At 44.8% G+C, this 21,301-nt stretch overlaps 1 protein-coding gene across 1 annotated transcript in view; it reads left to right on the top strand.

Moving 5' to 3' along the window:
* Nucleotides 1-16,076, top strand: part of LOC140211984 (sorting nexin-27-like) — a 135,924-nt gene extending 119,848 nt beyond the window's left edge. Inside the window, exons 5-13 of the mRNA XM_072282294.1 lie at nucleotides 724-828; nucleotides 2,921-2,999; nucleotides 4,424-4,587; nucleotides 5,454-5,543; nucleotides 6,472-6,621; nucleotides 8,072-8,200; nucleotides 9,204-9,263; nucleotides 10,395-10,445; nucleotides 14,183-16,076. Of these exons, the coding sequence (XP_072138395.1) occupies nucleotides 724-828; nucleotides 2,921-2,999; nucleotides 4,424-4,587; nucleotides 5,454-5,543; nucleotides 6,472-6,621; nucleotides 8,072-8,200; nucleotides 9,204-9,263; nucleotides 10,395-10,445; nucleotides 14,183-14,233 (879 nt within the window). The 3' untranslated portion in view covers nucleotides 14,234-16,076. The remainder of the gene's footprint in view (nucleotides 1-723; nucleotides 829-2,920; nucleotides 3,000-4,423; nucleotides 4,588-5,453; nucleotides 5,544-6,471; nucleotides 6,622-8,071; nucleotides 8,201-9,203; nucleotides 9,264-10,394; nucleotides 10,446-14,182) is intronic.
* Nucleotides 16,077-21,301: the final 5,225 nt, after the last annotated feature.

Here is a 21,301-nt window from a genome sequence, read left to right as displayed (position 1 = left end):
CCCAGAGGATGGGCAAGGGGTATAGTGAGAGGGACAGAGGGAGAAAAAGAATGTGTGAATATAAATAAATAAATAAGGGATGGGGTACGAGGGGGAGGTGGGGCCTTAGCGGAAGTTAGAGAAGTCAATGTTCATGCCATCAGGTCGGAGGCTACCCAGATGGAATATAAGGTGTTGTTCCTCCAACCTGAGTGTGGCTTCATCTTTACAGTAGAGGAGGCTGTGGATAGACATATCAGAATGGGAATGGGATGTGGAATTAAAATGTGCAGCCATTGGGAGATCCTGCTTTCTCTGGCGGACAGAGCGTAGGTGTTCAGCGAAACGGTCTCCCAGTCTGCGTCGGTTCTACATACCTAAATAAAATGCTGCCTTTATCTGAGCAGCTGATTTTCTTTTAAAAAGGCTGCTGTATTTCGCCAGCCTTCAACCAGCACAGGCTCAGTGCCCAGGTATTCCAGCCTGAGATCTGGGAAGCCTGAACAGTTCACACTGCTTTATGTGGCTCCAATGCAGGTGACAAGTCAGGCAATGTAGCTGGCAAAAGCCTGCAGATCAGCCTGATACCAGAACTACTTCTAGGAGGTTCAGGTCTAACACGCATGGATTGGACCCTCCTGGATAATCCCCAAACTATTTCCTTGGGTTAGGAAGCTCCGCTGACTGCTTGACTTTAGCAGTAATTATTATAAAAGCTGAACTTTTATCATTATATTCTTTCAGAGCACAAACGGGCTGTCTGATGTGGACCTGAGGATAGCATTGCCCGACAGGAGCATCATCACCGTCACTGTCAAAAAAAACAGCACCGCAGATGAAGTTTACAGGGTGAGTCGAATGCTCAGGCCGCTGGCAATAATCAGGAAGTGGATCTCAGCTGTCATCAGATCTGCTGGTTTTACACTGACGTTGGACAAAGCAGTTTCAGGAAATCAGGCTGGATGAGCTGGGCATTCTTAAGCCAAGAAAACAAAGGTTCAAAGGTTCATGTAGTTATTATCAAAGCATGTATCCATATACAACTCTGAAATTGGTATTTCTCCAGATAGCCAAGGAAACAAAGAAAGAACCTGAAAGTCATTCAGAGAAACATCAACTCCCCCACCATACAAAATCGAACAGCATCCCGATCATCAACCCCACCCCTACCTCCCCACAAAAAACCCTCCACCCGCACAAAACGGAACAGAAGCATTGACCCCAAAAAACAACCCCACCCCCACACAAAAAATTAACAGAACATCAACCTCCAAACCCTCTCCCCTCGCACAACAAAACGGAAAAGGAATGGGTGATTTTTTTTAAAAACTCAGAATATTTTTTAAAAAAACGTAATTCTGGAAAAAGTCCATAGTCTATAAACGCAATAGTCCAATCCATAAGTGGAGAACCAAGATACCATTCTACCTTATCACAGACATTCATCGAAAGAGAGGGACACCACACCAGGCAGAGAGGCTTTCCTGCCTGCCACAGCAATCCACATGGTGAAAGGCCACTTGCAGACCCTGCTCTGGCAGCGATCAAAAGGCAGGCAGTTACCACCGAAACTCTCACTCACCTTCTGCCTTCAGTGCAGAGAAACTGTATATGACTGCTTTAATGTGACAAAGTCTATTAAATTTGTTGACTGGCATCTGCAATGTCGAATAGTGTAATGTAAAAAAAATAAACGTAGACACATTATCATCTTGTCATCATCCTCAGATGTGATGTTGGTGTGCAAGGATTTTTGTTGTATTGTGTTGCAGGCAGACTGTGCCAACACATAGATTGCTCCCAACCTTCTGTGTAATCTGTGCGCAAGTCAAACCTTCCTGGTAAAGGGTCATTTAGCCCTTGCAGAGAGAACACCTGGACATAGCACAGCACGGGAACAGGTCCTTTAGCCCACACTGACCATGATGCCAAGGAAAAATTAGTTAATGTTGGGGTCCCCTTTGTATTGACACAGACTCCTCATAATGGAATGGAATGAAAGCCAGCGTTTCTGATTCAAGTGTAATGGGAGCCATGAAAGACTGGCTATTACGTAGTTATGAGCTATTTCTGATTTGAGCATCATCGTGTAGTGTGAGGGTGGACTCACATGCACGTCAGAGCAAGTCAAGTCAACAACCTCTTAAGGATATCAATGAAAAAGATGTGTTTATTAAATGAAATTACCTGAAAATTAATCAAGGAAATGTGACAAATCAAGCCGGCCTTTATTTGAGGATTTTGAACTGTGGTTAAGTTCTAAGATGACAGATAAGGTTTGAGTTTGCATTTTCTTAATACACATTCAGCAAATAATTATGAAGATACCCTTCACTTGAACGTAAAACCTCAGCTATAAACTTTTGCATTGAATATTTTAAACATTTTGAACTCCTGCAGTTCATTTATTAGACTGATCACTGTACAAAGTGTATCATCAGACACTTTGATTTTTGTTCTTGTACTGAGTATTTTGTGTACTCTTCCACGTGTCAAAGTAAAAATGTAGGTCTGACAATCTTTATGCTTCATCAACAACTGCCTGTTTATCACAAGGTCAGAAGTGGGACTCTTTCTGTGTGATTATAGAATGCCCATCTCCATTGGGAACATAGAACAGCACAGTGCAGATTCTTCAACTGGCAATTTTGTGTCAACCTTTTAGTCTACTCCAAGATCAATCTAACCTTTTCCTTCCACATAGACCTCCATTTTCCTTTCATCCATGTGCCTATTTAAGAGTATTTGCCTCTTCCACCACCTGTGCCAATGCGTTCCACAGATACACCATTCTCTGTGTTTAAAAACAAAGTTACCTCTTGCAACCCCCATACTTTCCTCCATCTGCAGAATTCCTGTTGTTTGACTTGACAAGACTTGTTTTTGTTACGCCCAGTGCTGTACATTATGCAGTGTGACTGACTCTCTGTTTGACCCACAGGCTGTACAGGAACACCTACAAATGGATAGTATCACAGCGAGTTTCTTCACCCTGTTTGAAGTAGTGGATCACTTCTTTGGTAAGGTGGCAAGTTTAATTCTTTAAATGTTTGGTGCCAGAAGGAACAGTGCAATTTGTCTGAAGTCGGAAAATTCAATGTTCATTCTCATTGGTGGCAAAGTGACCAGATGAAAGGTGAAGATGTTGTTCCTCTAGTTTATATTGGACCTTACTGCTTATATGTTTTCTCAATTATTCTAATTTGCCTCCTTTCACTTTGTGATGTTTTGTGAAGAGGTGGTTGTGATGTCACTACTCATGGTTTGTGAGACAGGTCAGTCTTTCCCTGCTCGCGTTGTTAATGTTGTTTGTATCCGTCGTGAAGTCAAAACAGCAGGCACCTTCGCCCTCACCTAGTCTCATCTATCACCTTCCAGCTTGTACTCCTCCCCCTCCTCCTTACCATATTTTGGCTTCTGTGCCCTTCCTTTCCAGTCCTGATGAAGGATCTCATCCCAAAACATCAACTGTTTATTCCTCTCCATACTGCCTCACTTGCTGAGTTCCTCCAGCATTTTGTGTGTGTTTCTCAAGATTTCCAGCATCTGCAGAATCTCTTCTGTTTAAGATGTAGAATTTTAAGGAGGATGTGGGTGATATCTCCCTCCATTTAACAATGAGCTTATTTATCTTCCACAGTGTTGCTTGAATGTTAATTGACATTAGAAACTTTTACTCTTCACTGAAAGGATTTCCTTAACAAAAATTGGGTCTGATGTACAAATTACATTCCCCTTTATCGTAATATTGCTGTAATCTCACTCATTTCAAAGTAAGTTTATTATCAAAGTACACATATATTACCATATACAACCCTGCGTTCATTTTCTTACAGGCATACTCAGTAAATCCAAGAACCATAATTCGGTCATTAAAGACTGTACCTAACAGGGTGGACAAACAGTCAATATGCTAAGGTCAATAAACTGTGCAAATACAAATGAAATAATAGTAATAAATAAATAAACAATAATTATTGAGAACATGAGGTGAAGAATCCTTGAAACTGAGTCCATAGGTTCTCTAGATGTAAATCGTTTAGATTATGCAGCCTTGAGCCAAGGACACCAGTGTTAGGACAACGGACCAAATCTTAATAATGAGGAGGAGGCAGAGATAAAGATGAGTTTAATAAACTAATCCCAGTGTCTAGTGAGTAGAGAGTGGAAGGCTGAGTGAAATCAGAGACGTATTAGAGTTCTCAGATGGCTTTCCGCTGGAGAATGTGACAAAGAGTCAAGTGATAGTGATTTAAACTGAAATGCAAAGGGTCACATTCGGTCAACTATAACACTCGTTCCCATTGTTGTACTGTATCATCTCTGACTCAGCAGCGCTATTCTTTAGCTGGAGATGTTGTTTTCTAGCTGTTCTCTGATTCAGAAAGGCACTGATGATACGAAGCCTCTTTTGCATTTTAATGCATACCTCCTGCATTTGCAGAGAGGAAACTGGTTCCCAATGAGTTTCCACATAAACTGTACGTACAAAACTACACGTCGGCGGCAGCCGGGACCTGTCTGGTTATCAGGAAGTGGCTCTTCACCATGGCCCAGGAAGAAGTTCTGAATGACAATGATCTCGCCGTAACCTACTTCTTCCATCAGGTACATGTGCACTCTCTGTACACCCCTTCTGTTCTGCTTGTTTAATTTGATAACAATTGCTAGCAGCTCAGTGCATGACAGTTGAAGTTACTGGGTGTCGCTCCATTTCTGTAATTCTGGGGCAGAGTCTGTACAAAATAGGCGATTTGCTTACCCAGAACTTTGCAAGGAGTGTGGTATAGAAGACTGGTTTCCATTCCTTTTGAGAAGCAGCTCGCACATTATCTGTTTCTTTTGTTCCTTCATCCTCCAGAACCCAGTTTAGACCATGGGACTGATTAGCCCAAACCTGTGATCAATGCCTCCATGTTAAAAGTCTGGTGTGTGCTTGGTTTGAACAGGATCAAGTGTTGCTTCAGTGTTCTTTGCTTTACCTTGCCCATTACAGCTGCAGTGTGTTAACTGGGGTGTACAGGCTCAGCGATTCCAATTGTCACTGCAAATCAGCATTAGCAAAGGCAATACTGAAAGCACACAGGTCAGTCAGCAGTAAGTGTGACAGGGAGATGAATGCTTCACATCAAAGCACTGCAGAACAGGATGACCTTTGTGAAGGGATATGGCAATTAATCATGGTATCCAAAGCTTTCAGCCCAGCCAAGTTGATTTTGCTTTTTACCATCAAGTTCGTCATTAAAAAAAGCAATTCCTTTACAGTACAAAGGGCTGAATGAAGTGGTTTCATGACATTGATCACCTTGGCAAAAAATGTAGGGTGTACATTCCAAGAATAACAGGAAGGCTCATAGATAACGCATAACTGAGCCATGGACGTGTTGCACCAGCTTGCCGAAGTTTATTTCTGGAAAGTGGGTTGCTGAGGAACCGCCCCTCCAAGTCACCTGGCTGTGTTTTTGTAATTGCAGGCCGTGGAGGATGTGAAGAAAGGCCGGATTCGAGTTGGTGATAAATCGTATCAGCTTCAGAAACTGTCCGAGCAGCACAAGAAAGTCATGGTAGGGCTTTCCGATACAGGGTGGGGAGTTTTATCAGAACAAGCAGCTGATGGTTGTCACACTCTCTGCAAGAGCACCATGCTGCTGATCTTTAACCTCCCCACCCAGAACCTGAGAATGTAATTTGGTTTTCAGAGGTGGAAGCTGGGTCATTTACTGCAATATCCTGCCACGGCGGTGCTTCTCACCGGTTACAAAAGAGGGGAAGGATTTATGGGAAGTATTGGAATTGGTTCACGGTTATCACGTGTACCAAGGTACAGTGAAAAAATTCTGTTTGTATGCCATCCCGACCACATTCTGTACATCAAGGCAGAGCACAGTGCAGAATAGAGCCGTATAGTTGCAGAGAAAGTGCAGTGCAGGTAGGCAATAAGGTGCGAGGGCCACGACTTAGTAGGTTAGCAGATCAAGAGTATTAGGGGCCATTGAAGAATCTGGGTGAAAGTTGTCCGTGAGACTGCTGATACCTGTCCTCGGCCTTCTGTATCCTCTCCCTGACCGGAGAGAGGAGAAGAGGGAATGGAGGGGCTCCTACGGTGACAACACTCCCAAGCCGGCTGACAGGGAAAGGAATGCAGGCAGTCGTGGATTTGGGGCACCATAACTGATGGGACCCCATTTCATCATCCCAAACCGACTAGGGAATCACCAGGCCTGCAAAGACATGCACAGCAAGATCCCAGGACTGTCTCCCCTGATTGCTAAAGGGTGGGGGGGGGGGGGCGCGGTGAAGTTGCCAGATAATGGAGAGTCAGCAGACCTGAGCCAGAGAGTGGAAGAGTGTCCCGGAGAGCAAGAGCTGGGAGGAAGGTCCTGCTGCAGCACTGTGTGACGAGCTGTAGATTTAGTTCCTGGGCAGGGAATGAGTGGATGTGGAGAAGGTAGCTGAAGTATGGTCTGATGCTCAGTCTTTCCATTATTGCAGTATTTGAACATGGTTCGGACCTGTGAAGGTTACAGCCAGATAGTCTTCCCCCACTGTCGCTGCGACTCTCGAAGGAAGGGGCACGTCATGGCAGCCATTAGCATTCAGCACTTTAAACTGCATGCTTGCACTGAGGACGGACAGCTGGAGGTAGGTGAGATCAGGCGGCCTGGTATGTCAGCTCCTTTCTGCAATGATGTAGTGCGAAATCTCCATGATGCTTGCTGTCTCCACTCCTGGCACCGTTCCTCTCTCCCTGCAGCTCCCACCTCTGCACCCTCCCACCACCGCTGTCCTTTCAAAGTTCTTTGCGAGAGTTACTGTGGCACAGTGGTGTAGCAGTTAGCGTAACGCTGTTACAACACCAGTGACCCGGGTCAGTTCCACCGCTGTCTGTAAGCAGTTGGTGTGTTCTCCCTGTGACCACATTGCAAACACATACCAGTTAGTAGGCTAATCGGTCACATGAGTGGCACGGGCTCGTCGGGCCACTAGGGCTGTTACTGTGCTGTATCTCTAAATAACCAGTAAACAAACAAGCAAGTAAACAGGTTCCACTGCTCTGTCAAGCAATGCCTTCAACTCTTAATTTTGACTCAACCACTGTAGAACTGTGCAGTGTGGAGTGGACCATTTTGAGAATCCAACTTGTACATGAGTTCTTCTTTCTAGGTCATAGCCATTTTGTTGCTCTCTGTACGACTTTGCAAAAAGCTCCTTAATTCCATTAAGTAGTAGTGAGTGGATTTTGCTTCATCAGATTTGGCACACTGTTCTATATTTTACCTACCTTTGGCATACTTTATTCCCAGCACTCATGTCTGCATTTCCTTGTTATTTTAGAAACACAGAAAACCTACAGCACAATACAGGCCCTTCGGCCCACAAGGGCATGCCGAACATGTTCTTACCTGAGAAATTACCTAGGGTTACTCAGAGCCCTCTATTTTTTTGAGCTCCATATACCTGTCCAGGAGTCTCTTAGAAGACCCTATCGTATCCACCTCCACCACCGTCGCTGGCAGCCCATTCCAGGCACTCACCACTCTCTGCGTAAAAAAAAAAACTTCCCTGACATCTCCTCTGTACCTACTTCCAAGCTCCTTAAAACTGTGCCCTGTCGTCCTAGCCATTTCCGCCCTGGGAAAAAGCCTCTGACTATACACCTCTATCAGGTCACCTCTCATCCTCCGTTGCTCCAAGGAGAAAAGGCCGAGTTCACTCAACCTATTCTCATAAGGCATGCTCCCCAATCCAGACAACATCCTTGTAAATCTCCTCTGCACCCTTTCTATGGTTTCCACATCCTTCCAGTAGTGAGGTGACCAGAATTGAGGATTTTCATAATCTTAAGCTTTTTTCTTAACATCATTGGCTTCATCAAAACCCCCTATCACCAGTGGTTGTACTGTCGGTGATTTCCTTGCCCCCTCAAGTCTTCTGCTCTCTGGAGGTAGAACAGACTAATGCAACCAAAATTGGTTGACATTGTTGGAATTGTACAAGTAAGGTTCCAGGCATTACCAAGCCACATCAGGGAAAGGGTTCTCATTGGGGCTTTCTTGTACCATGAAAATGCTGACATGTTGTATTTTAAAAGAACCAGGTGATTGTATTTGACTGGGCCGAGATGCACCAGTGGGACACAGATGAAGAGGGAATGGCGTTTTGCTTTGAGTACATCCGCGGGGAAAAGAAACCACGCTGGGTGAAGATTTTCACTCCATATGTGAGTAACCAGTACAACGTTTACTTCTCTACTTACCTCAGTGCTTCCTGTGAAAGAGGAAAGCAGCGGTGTTACTGTCAATTATTTCCTCCCATCCCTGGAGTGTTCAGGTGAACACTTTGTTGGCGTACTGAAGGGCTGCTGCGATGCTGTCAGTCTTCTGGTGCGCAGGATAAGTGTCGGGCAGGGGGAGCTGAGTTCTTGCTCAAATTTCTTCCAAACCAGTGTCAATTTTTCAGATTTTCATTTTGTTGTGAATTATGTTTGGACATCAAGATGGTGAACGGTGCTATAAATGCAAATATCCTTTCTGTTTGTGCAAGCTTGTGTTGTTTACATTGGCTGCCACTTTTCCTTCATTAAAATTGTTGCTGTGGTCGTAAAGTATTTGGAGAGGTGCTGAGGGCCTGAAAGCCTTTCTGAGAAAGTTCTTTCTCTAGACTGGGCAGGATTAGGCCATTCCATCTAGTTCACATTTGAAAGACATTTAAGCAGTCTCCCTTCCCTGCTCTTTACCCAAGTCCTGAAAATTTCTCCTGCTCAACTATATCCAGCTTCTCTTGAAATTTGGAGACCCGAGGTTACAGATACTGGAATTCAGAGTGAAAAATGTTGGAGGAGCTCAGTGAGTCAGGTGGCATCTGTGGAAAGAAGTGGGCTGTTGGTGCTTCTGATCAGACAGAGGAAAGACTCAACTTGAAACATTGACTGTCCATTTCCCTCCCAGGTACCACTGACCTGCTGAGGTCCTGCAGTACGGCAGTGCTTCCCGTTCTGCCAGGAGAACAGTAGTGTGGGATTCTCCTGTCCAGCACAGGTACTGGGCTGTAGTGGAGTCTCTGCACTGAGGGGTCAGTGTGCACCACAGACAGCTGGGCCATAGTTAGCTGTCCTGCGCTTCCACCCCACTCTCACCCTGAGAGCGGCACTGATTTTTATTTACATTAACTGGAGTTCCCTCTGAAGCTTGTGCAGTGACTTTGTATTTCTTGTTGTTTTCCAGTTTAACTACATGCACGAATGTTTCGAGCGGGTTTTGTGTGAGCTGAGGTGGAGGAAAGAGGTAAGAGAGAAAGTGAGGACAAAGCTGGACCACACTCTGGTTTTGACTGTTGTTTCCCCACATCCCAGATCCCCCCCTGTGAAATTAAGTCTCATGGAAGGCAATTTGTACAGTGGCTGTCAGCTAGTGTTGCCGCATCTCCCCCCACCCCGCGTTCACTCAGCCGAAGACAAGCTGTATTGTGTTTGGCTGCAGACTGCTGCAACATTGATGAACTCAGGGTCTTGGACTGTAATTTAGTGTGACTGTATTTTACTGATATCTTATCTGTGCTTGCTATCTTGTATGAGCCTTGTGCTGTGTGTGACTGTTGGTACTGTGTTTTGCACCTTGACCCTGGGGTAACACTATTCATGTATGGGTGAATGGCAGTTAAACTTGAACTAATTGCTTCCAACATTGTGTCCAGTCACCAGCCCTTGGGGGTTTGGTGTTGAGTGTATTGTCACGTGCACAAGTACATGGTGTGTACAGGCCAAATGGAAAACCTACCTGTAGCAGCATCTCAGGATGAGCATGTAGATGGAGTCCAGAGATCAGAATTGTTTGTTCGATTGCATGTCTGGTATCTCTTCAGATCAAACTCTCCTTGGTTTTCGGGTTATAGATGAGGCAGTGAACCCTAACCCCACTTGTTCCAGTTGTACCAGAGTGTTTCGAACTGTAAACGGTGCCAGATCCCATATGTATTTACCACATTACCACATGGCATCCAGATGATGCAAAGTGAGATAGGCGTTTACTAATTAATGCTGCTCTTCCCCCTCCCTATCTCACATTTCCCCCTCTCCCCCTTCCTGGGATCATTCCAGATATTCTTCATGGGAAATGTGGAGGACGTAACCTCAGAATAGAAGGATGTCCCTTTAGAATGGGGTTGAAGAGGAATTTCTTTAGCCAGAGGGTGGAATACATGGACACAGATGGCTGTGGAAGGCAAGACATTGGGTGTATTTAAAGTGGAGGTTGATAGGTTCTCCATGAGTAAGGGCATCAAAGGTTACGGGGTGAAGTCAGGAGGGTAGGGTTGGGAGGGATAATAAATTTGCCATGACTGAATGTGAAGCACATTCATTGGGTTGAATGGCCTCATTCTACTTCTGTCTTACAGTCATATGGTCTCTTCCACAGATGGAAGAAGCTGGCCACGATGAAGATAACAGGAACAGCTCCAGTGGCATGGTAAGAAATGGTGGAAGGAGGAACAGATAGAAACATTTTAATGTTGCTGGTGAGGTTGTAATGATGCTGTGATTCAGTGTCCATTTACAGTTTTGACCTCAGTAAAGCTGAGGCTTCTTCAAGAGTGAGCATTGTTGGTGCATTAGTCTAGATCCTAATGATTACATCAAGGTCAGTGTTGTCAGCAAAATGCTGCCAATGGGGTGCTCATAGACTTTGCCAAAAGTTTTCTTCTTTTATTCTCTGACTTTTGAGGCCCATTTTCGTCTTCTGAAGCCACTGATTAGGCTTTCAGCAAGGAGGACCTGATCCAGACTTTGGAATTGTTGAAGGGAGTTGATAGGGTTTGGGAGGAGAGATCAGTTCTTTTATTGGGTGAGCTCAGAAGGAACACAGCCTTACTATTGGAACTGGTCCCCTGAGGAAGAAGGATGATAGAAGTCTGGAACACCACTGGAATTTTCATAACTGATCAGTACTGGGATTATCTGGGTGAAGTATTCAGGGGATTTGGCAAATAAAGGATTTAGGTTTTAAAAAAAAAATCAAACTCTCACTCCTCTTAACAAAAAAAGCTGCAATAGAGTTGGGTGGCTGAAAGCTGTTTTCTGCTCCTAACATTTCTGTGAAACATTTCTCACTGACAGTAACTTGCTCCTCCAGCACCTCCACCTGCCCTCCCCACTTTCCCAGTAATCTGCTGTGTACATTTTGATTCCATGGTTCTAAAGCAAGGAGTACCTAGAAGCATTAGGTCTTTATAAGTGTGCTAAGCGTCTAGCGATTGAAACTTCTAGCTGGTTTGTGTGCCCGAGAGTTAAAAGCTCACTGGCCTGTCTGTTTGCAGTCCCAGCTTTATTTTGCATCCTTACTTTCATCCGTCGAGCAAAGTTGAAATAGATTTGAAAGGGCAAGTTTGGAAGTGCACATCACATAGCTCAGTTTCATCCCTGTGAAATGGTTAAATTGTGCACAGCGTGTGAAATCCCTCTCCCTTCTAACCTGCATTTCAGGCCACTCAGATTTTACCTGCAAGTCTCACATTTGAACAATGGTTCGCTTTCTGGTTCTCATGTAAACAGCATTAGGAGTTGCACGTATCCCACTGGGGCTTCAGTTCCACAGGGGACAGTGCATCCAGCTCCTTATTTCCCATGGGTTCAGTTGGTGAGCACGGTTTCAGATTAGTTGCCTGTCCAGTGTGGCTCCTGTCCCAGCACTCTGGTCAATGCTTCATACCCCATGTCATCAGTGGAATGTCCTCGTGGGAGTTTTCTCTCACCTTCGGGTCATGAACCCATAAAAAATGTCTTGTAATTCTTCTATTGCACTATTTATTTATGGTAACAGTATTTTTTATGTCCGGCACTGAACTCTGTGCCTCAAAGCAACAAATTTCACTACAAATGTCAGTGATGATAAATTAGATTCTGATTTTGAGTTCAGCCTGAGTTTCTAATCCTCTGTGACACAAGTGCAGTAGTTATTACTGGCTCTGTAGGGAGGTCCTTCCTAAATGCTCTTGAAAGAATTGTCTCTAACTTTCTGGTGGTATCCTATTGTCCAGGATACAGACCAGCAGAAATAATTCATCCCTACCTCATCTGTCCCTTATAACATTTTAAGCACCAATTACATCAGCCTTTAACCTAACACTTTTCAGGGGCCCCAGTCTGCCCCAGGTTTTGGAAGCATTTGTCATTATTTTTAATGAGGCAAGTTATTATTGAACAAAAATGACAAACAGATTCAAACTGATTCGCAGGTGCTTCAGGGTATGTCCATTCTGGACTATATTTTCACTCTTCAAATGTTCGTAAAAGCTCAGAGCCTACCTCATCCCATCTTACCCACTATTCTGGACACATTAAAATATTAATTTACATTATTATTAAATTAGGTTTAATCACCTGTCGATTTCTCACCTCATCAGGATCAAGCCTACCATCATTGTATTGTATCATCTGTTCGCTTTTGACAGTTTGCTGTGGCATCAAATGATTCTGTGGCTGCAGTAATTTATATAAAAGTCTCTCAGTCTGTGGTATGTTTGGGATGTTCATAGATATAAAGATCTCTAGAAGGGTTGGTGGTTAACTGTCTCTTTCAGTTACCCCTAGTTGGTACATGAAGGGTAATTCTGGATGTAGTTGATGAGAAGGTGGGGGATTAAAGTGGGATTGGTGTAAATGTGTGGTTGATGGTCGGCCTGTACTTAATGGGCCAAAGGGCCTGTTTGCCCATGATTATGTAAAACTATCATTGCAAGTGCAATAGTTCTACTGATGAAGATGCTCTCCCTCTCTCTGCCTTTGGGTTTGACTAGTGGTTGAGGGAGGGATAGGTGGGGTTGAGTGGTTTGGGTAGAGGACAAGGGAGGAGTAGATAGTACTGAGTGATTGTGGGTTAGGGGACTGTCTTGTCTCCCTTTATCTTCACCATTTACACCTCGGACTTCAACTACTGCACAGAGTCTTGTCATCTTCAGAAGCTTTCTGATGACTCTGCCATAGTTGGATGCATCAGCAAGGGAGATGAGGCTGAGTACAGGGCTACGGTAGGAAACTTTGTCACATGGTGTGAGCAGAATTATCTGCAGCTTAATTTGAAAAAGACTAAGGAGCTGGTGGTAGACCTGAGGAGGGCTAAGTCACCGGTGACCCCTGTTTCCATCCAGGGGGTCAGTGTGGACATGGTGGAGGATTACAAATACCTGGGGATACGAATTGACAATAAACTGGACTGGTCAAAGAACACTGAGGCTGTCTACAAGAAGGGTCAGAGCCGTCTCTATTTCCTGAGGAGACTGAGGTCCTTTAGCATCTGCCGGACGTTGCTGAGGATGTTCTACGAATCTGTGGTGGCCAGCGCTATCATGTTTGCTGTTGTGTGCTGAGGCAGCAGGCTGAGGGTAGCAGACACCAAAAGAATCAACAAACTCATTCGTAAGGCCAGTGATGTTGTGGGGATGGAGCTGGACTCTCTGACGGTGGTGTCTGAAAAGAGGATGCTGTCCAAGTTGCATGCCATCTTGGACAATGTCTCCCATCCACTACATAATGTACTGGTTGGGCACAGGGGTACATTCAGCCAGAGACTTATTCCACCAAGATGCAACACAGAGCGTCATAGGAAGTCATTCCTGCCTGTGGCCATCAAACTTTACAACTCCTCCCTTGGAGGGTCAGACACCCTGAGCCAATAGGCTGGTCCTGGACTTATTTCCTGGCATAATTTACTTTTTACTATTTAACTATTTATGGATTATTACTATTTATTATTTATGGTGCAACTGTAACGAAAACCAATTTCCCCCGAGATTAATAAAGTATGACTGTGACTATGACTACATTTATCAGGATCTTCCAGTGTTCAAGCTTTGGTTTCGGTAGGGGATGAGGGAGGGGTAGGTGGAGTTGATTGGTTTGGGTAGGGGATGAGGGAGGGGTAGGTGGAGTTGATTGGTTTGGGCAGGGGAGATGAGGGAGGGGTAGGTGGAGTTGATTGGCTTGGGCAGGGGAGATGAGGGAGGGGTGGACAGTATTGTGTGGCTTGGGGATGTTTATCAGGATCTCCAGTGTTCATGCCTGTGAATCCTGTACCAGACACAATTGGGTGGTTTCATTGAAGGTCTCATCATAGCCTGGTGTGCCCCGAGCCTGGGGGTGGGACTGTAGCTGCAGGAGGGTTACCGAGAGCTTGTCTCTAACCTGGACTTTCTGTGCTGTTCATTTCAGAACATCTTTCACGCAGCAGCAGCGAGAGGTAATCGAGGCTTGCTGTCCTGATGGGAGACCTCATCCTCTGTAGCATCTCAGCACCTTAGCATGAAACTGAAGCAATTGGACCTTGGACATTGGGAGATGGGGAGGCATGCAACAGCCCAAACCTTTCCTCAATGCAGCTGTGACATCAAAACAATCTTCAAGTAGTCCATTCCTCATTTCATCCCATCCTTCACTGTTATAAAGTTGCCACTCATAGCCACCTCTGCGAGTGATCAAAGAGTGACGTGTTCATTGACTGCAGGACGCTGGGGTGTAAACTCCCGAACCAGGGAGCAGCTGTAGCATTTGGCCAACAGTGTACCCTATGGCCGTGCTTGCCAGTTCCGATTTGTTAGCCTGGGACCAGTGGGTGAAGGGGACAACACTAAATCATCCAGGATCCATCTCCAACCTAATCAAAATGTCAACAGTGTTAGCTACTGGATAATTGCTGAGTATTAGCAGCAGGATCCCTTGATTGTTTAGAGAGCTTCAGTCTCCAAATGACTGGATAAATGCTCGGAGCATGCCTTTATCAACTGGATCCAAGCATCAGTTCACGTTGACCGTTTCTTAATGCAGGAGTATCAGGTTTCAGAGTGGATTTTCCTTTCTAACACCAGGTTTTGGAGTAATCTACAGCCTGTCACTGGATAATATCCTGCATGCAAGATATACAGTGTTGCATTTCAGTAAATTGCAATGGGGGACAAAGTGAGAGGGGTTGGGGGAAGAGGGCTTTTTCCTTAAACTGTACAAAGTAGTAAGTTTTTTTTTGTATTGAAAACCAGGAAAAATGTTTTGTATATTGAACTGTTGTGCCCTGCCAAGGGAGTGAACTCTCCCATTCAGAAGAGTGTTTCATTCAGAGTCTTCTGCTGGGGGTAAGTACTGTGGCATCCAGTGACTCGTTGGTAGTAATCACTCCAAGCTGCCATGGAAATGTTGAGACGTGTTGTGACAATGAAAGGAATGGACAGTGGGGGAGAAACGTTCAGTAGGAGAATGGATTTGTCTTTAACCCATTTTGCATCCACAATACTTTTCTTCCCTTTGGGAAGGAATAAGACAGATTGAAACCCATCACTACAAGTTCTTGAACACTTGGCTGGAAAACGGCCTGTATGTTATACAGTAAATGAAAGTACTTCCAGTGCTTTTTGTTGCATATTGTTTCTGAAACAAGCAGTTACTTAACCTCGACATGCTGCTTAACAACACAGCTATTCAGACTCTGTGTGTATAGGTTAGTCAGTCGCCAGTTGTGAGTGGAGAATGTGCAGTTTGTGCTCCTCACCGACAGTAATGTTAGTCTCCCCGAGTTCGCCTCCTTTAGGGAAGTTGGGAGCAGGGAACCAGTTGGTGTGAGTGCCAGTTTCCTTTCCCTTTTCCTGTTCCTGTATCGGGGCATTCACCAGGTTCATCTGGGTTAGAATGTAGAAACTCAGTGGGGAGAAAAAGAGACTAAATCTGTGATATTTTAAGGCTTTGAGTCATTCTGACCTCTTCTACACAGTGCAGTCTTTGTATCATCGAAGGACTGATGATCAGTTTAAAGTCAAACTTCCAGACAGACCGAGTGACAGGTTTGACAGTGGAAATATTGCATGAGGGTCTAACAGTCCTACCTAGTAACGGAGAGACTGCCTGTTATGTTTGGTTATGAGCCAATAAGGGCCAAAAAATACAAGGCCCACACAACTGTTTGCCGCAGGTCGACTGTTGGGGGGAAGCAATTGTTTTTGTAAAAAAAAAATTCTAGTCTTCTCAAAATTACCATGTAATTTCTTGAAAGCATCAGTGTTAAAGCTGCAATGTAATTATTTATAGATCCATAATTAAAGGTGGCGACTGGTTTGTGTAACATGCTGTCACTGTGTCAGTTTACTCAAAATGTGTGTAATGTCTCCATACTGGGTACAGATTGACCTTGTGGACTGCGGCCAACCAAGTGGGATTTCACAAACTTTTCAACTGAAGCCAATCTCCCCTGGGTTGCCAAGTCTTTGATTCATTTGATTCCTTTCAAACAGGGTTAAGAAGGTGTCTAGTGTGTTGACCTTCATTAGTTGGGGATGAGTTCAAGAACCATGAGGTAATATTGGTTGGACCACACTTGGAGTATTGTGCTCAGTTCTGGTCACCTCATTATAGGAAGGATGTGGAAGCTTTAGAGAGGGTGCAGAGGAGATTTACCAAGATGCCGCCTGGATTAGAGAGCATGTCTTATGAAGGAAGGTTGAGTGAGTGAGAGCTTTCTCTTTGTAGTGAAGGAGAATGGGAGGCGACTTAACAGAAGTGCTTAAGATGATAGAGTGAACAGCCAGTGACCATTTTCCAAAATGGCAGTGGCTGATACGAGAAGGCATAATTTCAAGATGGTTGGAGGAAAGTATGCGGGGGGAGGGATGTCAGAGGTAGTTTTTTTTAAAGTGGTAAGTGTGTAGAAAATACTGCTAGGGGTGGTGATAGAGGTAGATACATTAGGGGCAATTAAGAGTCTCTTAGATAAGCACGTGGATGAAAGAAAAATGAAGCACTAAGTTCATATTGATTTTAGAGTAGGTTAAAAGGTCAGCACAACATTGTGGGTTGAAGAGCCTGAACTGTGCTGTACTGTTGTAGGTTCTTTCAATCTCAGACACTGAATTTTTAAGGCTTCTCATTAGTATACTCCCTGAATCTCCATGATATTCCAGCATGTTGGAATCACCAAGGTGAACAGAAAAGGTGGGGAAACTCGGAAGGCCAGGCAGCGTTAATTGCTGCTCTGAATGACCAGCGAGCACTGTTGGGATGCAAAGGGCAACACTACAGCTGGTTTTGTTACCAATAGGTGAGCAGTCTGAGATGGTGTGAATAGACATAGGAGCAGAATTCAGCTTTCAGTCTGCAATGCCATCCTGTCATGTTATCCCTCTCAACCCCATTCTCCTGTCTTCTCCCCTGTAATCTTTGACACCCTCCCTAACCTACCTTAACCTATCTACCTCCACTTTAAATATTCCCAATGATTAGGCTTCCACAGCTGTGTGGCAATGAATTCCATATCTTCTTACACCTCTGTTCTAAAGGGACTGTAGGCTGTGCACTCTGGTCCAGGACTCCCCCGCTATACTCTATGTGTGGCCTCAGCATTACATCCTTGCTTTTGTATTCTAGAAATGAACGCTAACATTGCACTTGCCTTCCTGATACAATCTCCAAGTTAACCTTTAGGGATCCTACATGCCATCTTGGACAATGTCTCCCATCCACTGCATAATATACTGGGTGGGCACAGGAGTACATTCAGCCAGAGACTCATTCCACCGAGATGCAACACTGAGCGTCATAGGAAGTCATTCCTGCCTGTGGCCATCAAACTTTACAACTTCTGCCTTGGAGGGTCAGACATCCTGAGCCAATAGGCTGGTCTTGGACTTATTTCCTGGCATGATTTACATATTATTTAATTATTTATAGTTTTATATTGCTATATCTATACTCTATTTTTGGTTGGTGCAAGTGTAACGAAACCCAATTTCCCTCGGGATCAATAAAGTATGACTATGACAAGGACTTCCAAGTCCCTTTGCACCTCTGATTTCTGAATTTGCTCCCTATTTAGAAAATAGTAGTTGCTTTTATTCCTTCTGCCAAAGTGCATGACCACACAGTTCCTGACATAGTATTCCATCTGCCACTTTTTCATCTATTCTCCTAATCTGTCTAAAGTCCGTCTGCAGACTCCCTGCTTTCTCAATACTAACTGTCCCCACCCACTTATCTTTGTATTGTTTGCAAACTTGGCCACAAAGCCATCATTGACGTGTGAAAAGAAATGGTCCCAACACAGTCACCGGCAGCCAACCAGCAAAGGCACGCACACGCTGATCCCAGACTGATTGTGTTTCTTTCCATAGTCACGGGACAGGTTACTGAAGTAGCTCGGGTTTTTTATTTATTTCGTTTCCAGTTTTATGTTTCTAATCGTCCAGCCTGCTGAGATTCAGATGACTTTGGTTGAAGACTAGAGATGGGTTTGTATGTCATTGATATCAGATCCTCTGTTCTCACTGAAAAGGAAAGTGCACAAGGGCGAGGGTGGATGTGTGACTGACTAAAACTGAGCTGCACAGAACCTGTAACTGGGAAATAGAAAAATCTTCATTCACACACCAAGCCTCTGGAGAGGGAAGAGAGAGTACAGAAGAATATCAGAGAAAATTGTTCTTCTGACGTGATGTTTTATACCACTTCAACTCAAAGATAACTATAAACTATTGATTGTGTTTCAATTGCTATAATCAACTACTTAATTTTAATAGTGGGAATATAGTCAAATAAATCTACAGAATGACATATTTACAATGGTAACACATCCCAATTAGCAGAACTACTTTGAATATTCAATACTGATGTTGTTCCAAAAGCCTCAGAGTGCAAACTTGTGTTACAGTGTTGAAGGGTGGCACCATGAATCTACAACTGACCAGGTTAAGTGACAAAACAGACTTCTCCTGATCTGTGCATTGAATGTCAGAGATACTCCTTTAACAATGAGGTAATAGTAAGGAATATGGCATTCATGGTCAACTCCAAACAACGGAGGGAATGATAGCAGGAACATTCAGCTATCGCCTTCCCCAGAGTCAGAATGTCACGCACCCAATCATTTACTTCACCAGCCACAAAGTGTCAGCTGGAAAACTACAGATTTATTACCTAAAGACTGGTTTCGATTTTAGTTCCACAACAAATCCTACAGAAAGTAGTAGATATGGCCCAAACAAGAGAAAATCTGCAGATGCTGGAAATCCGAGCAACACACAAAATCCTGGAGGAACTCAGTAGGCCAGGCAGCATCCATGGGGAATGAAAGTGCAGTCTACATTTTGGGCTGAGACCCTTCGGCAGGACTGGAGAAAAAATGCTGAGGAGTAGATTTAAAATGTGGAGGGAGGAGAGAGAGACATACAAGGTGATAGGTGAAACCGGAAGCGGGAGAGATGAAGTAAAGCGCTAGGAAGTTGTTTGGTGAAAGAGATACAGGGCTGGAGAAGGGGGAGTCTGATAGAAAAGGACAGAAGGCCATGGAAGAAAGAAAAGTGGGGAGCAGCACCAGAGGGAGGTGGTGGGAGGGCAAAGAGATAAGGTGAGAGAGGGAAAAGGAAACGGAGAATGGTGAGGGGGGGGCACTACTAGAAGTTTGAGAATTTGATGTTCATGCCATCAGGTTTGAGGCCACCCAGACAGAATACAAGGTGTTGTTCCTCCAAGCTGAGTGTGGCCTCATCGCAACAGTAGAGGAGGCCATGGATTGACATATGGGAATGGGAAGTGGAATTAAATATGGGTGGCCACAGGAGATCCCGCTTGTTATGGCGGACGGAGCCTAGATGCTCAGCAAAGCGTCTCCCAATCTCGTCGGGTCACACCGGGAGCACCGGACACAGTATATGACCCCAACAGACTCACAGGCGAAGTGTCGTCTGACCTGGAAGGACTGTTTGGGGCCCTGAATGGTAGTGAGGGAGGAGGTGTAGGGGCAGGTGTGGCACTTGTTCCGCTTGCAAGGGTAAGTGCCAGGAGGGAGGTCAGTGGGGAGGGACGAATGGACAAGGGAGTCGCGTAAGGAGTGATCCCTACGAAAGGCAGGAAGTAGGGGGGAGGGCTGGAAAGATGTGCTTGGTGGTGGGATTCCGTTGGAGATGACAGAAATTCCGGAGAATTGTGTGCTGGACGCGGAGGTTGGTGGGGTGGTGGGTGAGGACAAGAGGAACCCTATTCCTGGTAGGATCGCGGGAGGATGGGGTAAGAGCAGGCGTGCGTAAAATGGAAGAGATGCGGTTGAGGGCAGAGTTGATGGTGAAGGAAGGGAAGACCCTTTCTTTGAAGAAGGAAGACATCTTCTTTGTTCTAGAATGAAAAGCCTTATCCTGAGAGCAGATACGGCGGAAATGGAGGAATTGAGAGAAGGGGATGGCGTTTTTACAGGTAGCAGGGTGGGAGTAGGTATAGTCCATCTTCTTTGTTCTAGAATGAAAAGCCTTATCCTGAGAGCAGATACGGCGGAAATGGAGGAATTGAGAGAAGGGGATGGCATTTTTACAAGTAGCAGGATGGGAGGAGGTATAGTCCAGGTAGCTGTGAGAGCCCATTGGTTTATGACAGACATCAGTAGATAAGCTGTCTCCAGAGACAGTGACACTGAGATTGAGAAAGCAGAAGGAGGTATGGGGAATGGACCAGGTAAAATTAAGGGCAGGGTGGAAGATGGAAGCAAAGTTGATGAAGTCAACAAGCTCCGCATGGGTGTGGGAAACAGCAGCAATGCAGTCATCGATGTAACGTAGGAAAAGTGGGGGGCGGACACCAGTGTAGGCTTGGAACATAGACTTGGCACGTAGCCAACAAAAAGTCAGGCATAGCTGGGGCCCACGCGAATGCCCATGGCTACACCCTTTGTTTGAAGAGAGTGGGAGAGGCCAAAGGAGAAATTATTAAGAATGATGACAAGTGGGGCTAATCAGAGGAGAGTGGTGGTGGATATTGCTCAGGCCATCACAGGTAAAGCCCTCCCCACCATTGAGCACATCTACGCGGAGCATTGCTGCAGGAAAGCAGCATCCATCATCAGGGACCCCCACCACCCAGGCATGCTCTCTTCTCACTGCTGCTGTCAGGAAGACGGTACAGGAGCCTCGGGACTCACACCACCAGGTTCAGAAACAGTTATTACTCTTCAACCATCAGGCTCTTGAACCAGAGGGAGTAACTTCACTTGCCCCATCACTGAACTATTCCCACAACCTATGGACTCACTGTCAGGGACTCTTCAACCCATGGTCGTGATATTTGTTGCTTATTTAAAATTTCTTTGTTTTTGTACTTGCAGTTTGTTGTCTTTTCCACACTGGTTAACCACCCAAGTTGGTGCAGTCTTTCATTGTTTCTATTAATGTTATGATTCTGTTATGTATGCCTGCAAGAAAATAAATCTCAGGGTTGTATTTGGTGACGTGAACAGTTTGCATTAAATTTACTTTGAACCTTTGTTAATCCATAATTATGTCACCCATAATTTCATAATTCCAGAATGATTCC

This window comes from Mobula birostris, chromosome 18, assembly GCF_030028105.1.
Source record: "Mobula birostris isolate sMobBir1 chromosome 18, sMobBir1.hap1, whole genome shotgun sequence".
In the NCBI taxonomy this organism is placed as follows: Eukaryota; Metazoa; Chordata; class Chondrichthyes; order Myliobatiformes; family Myliobatidae; genus Mobula; species Mobula birostris.
The sequence above is the reverse complement of the archived record's forward strand: the minus strand, read 5'-3'. Positions and strand labels throughout refer to the sequence as shown.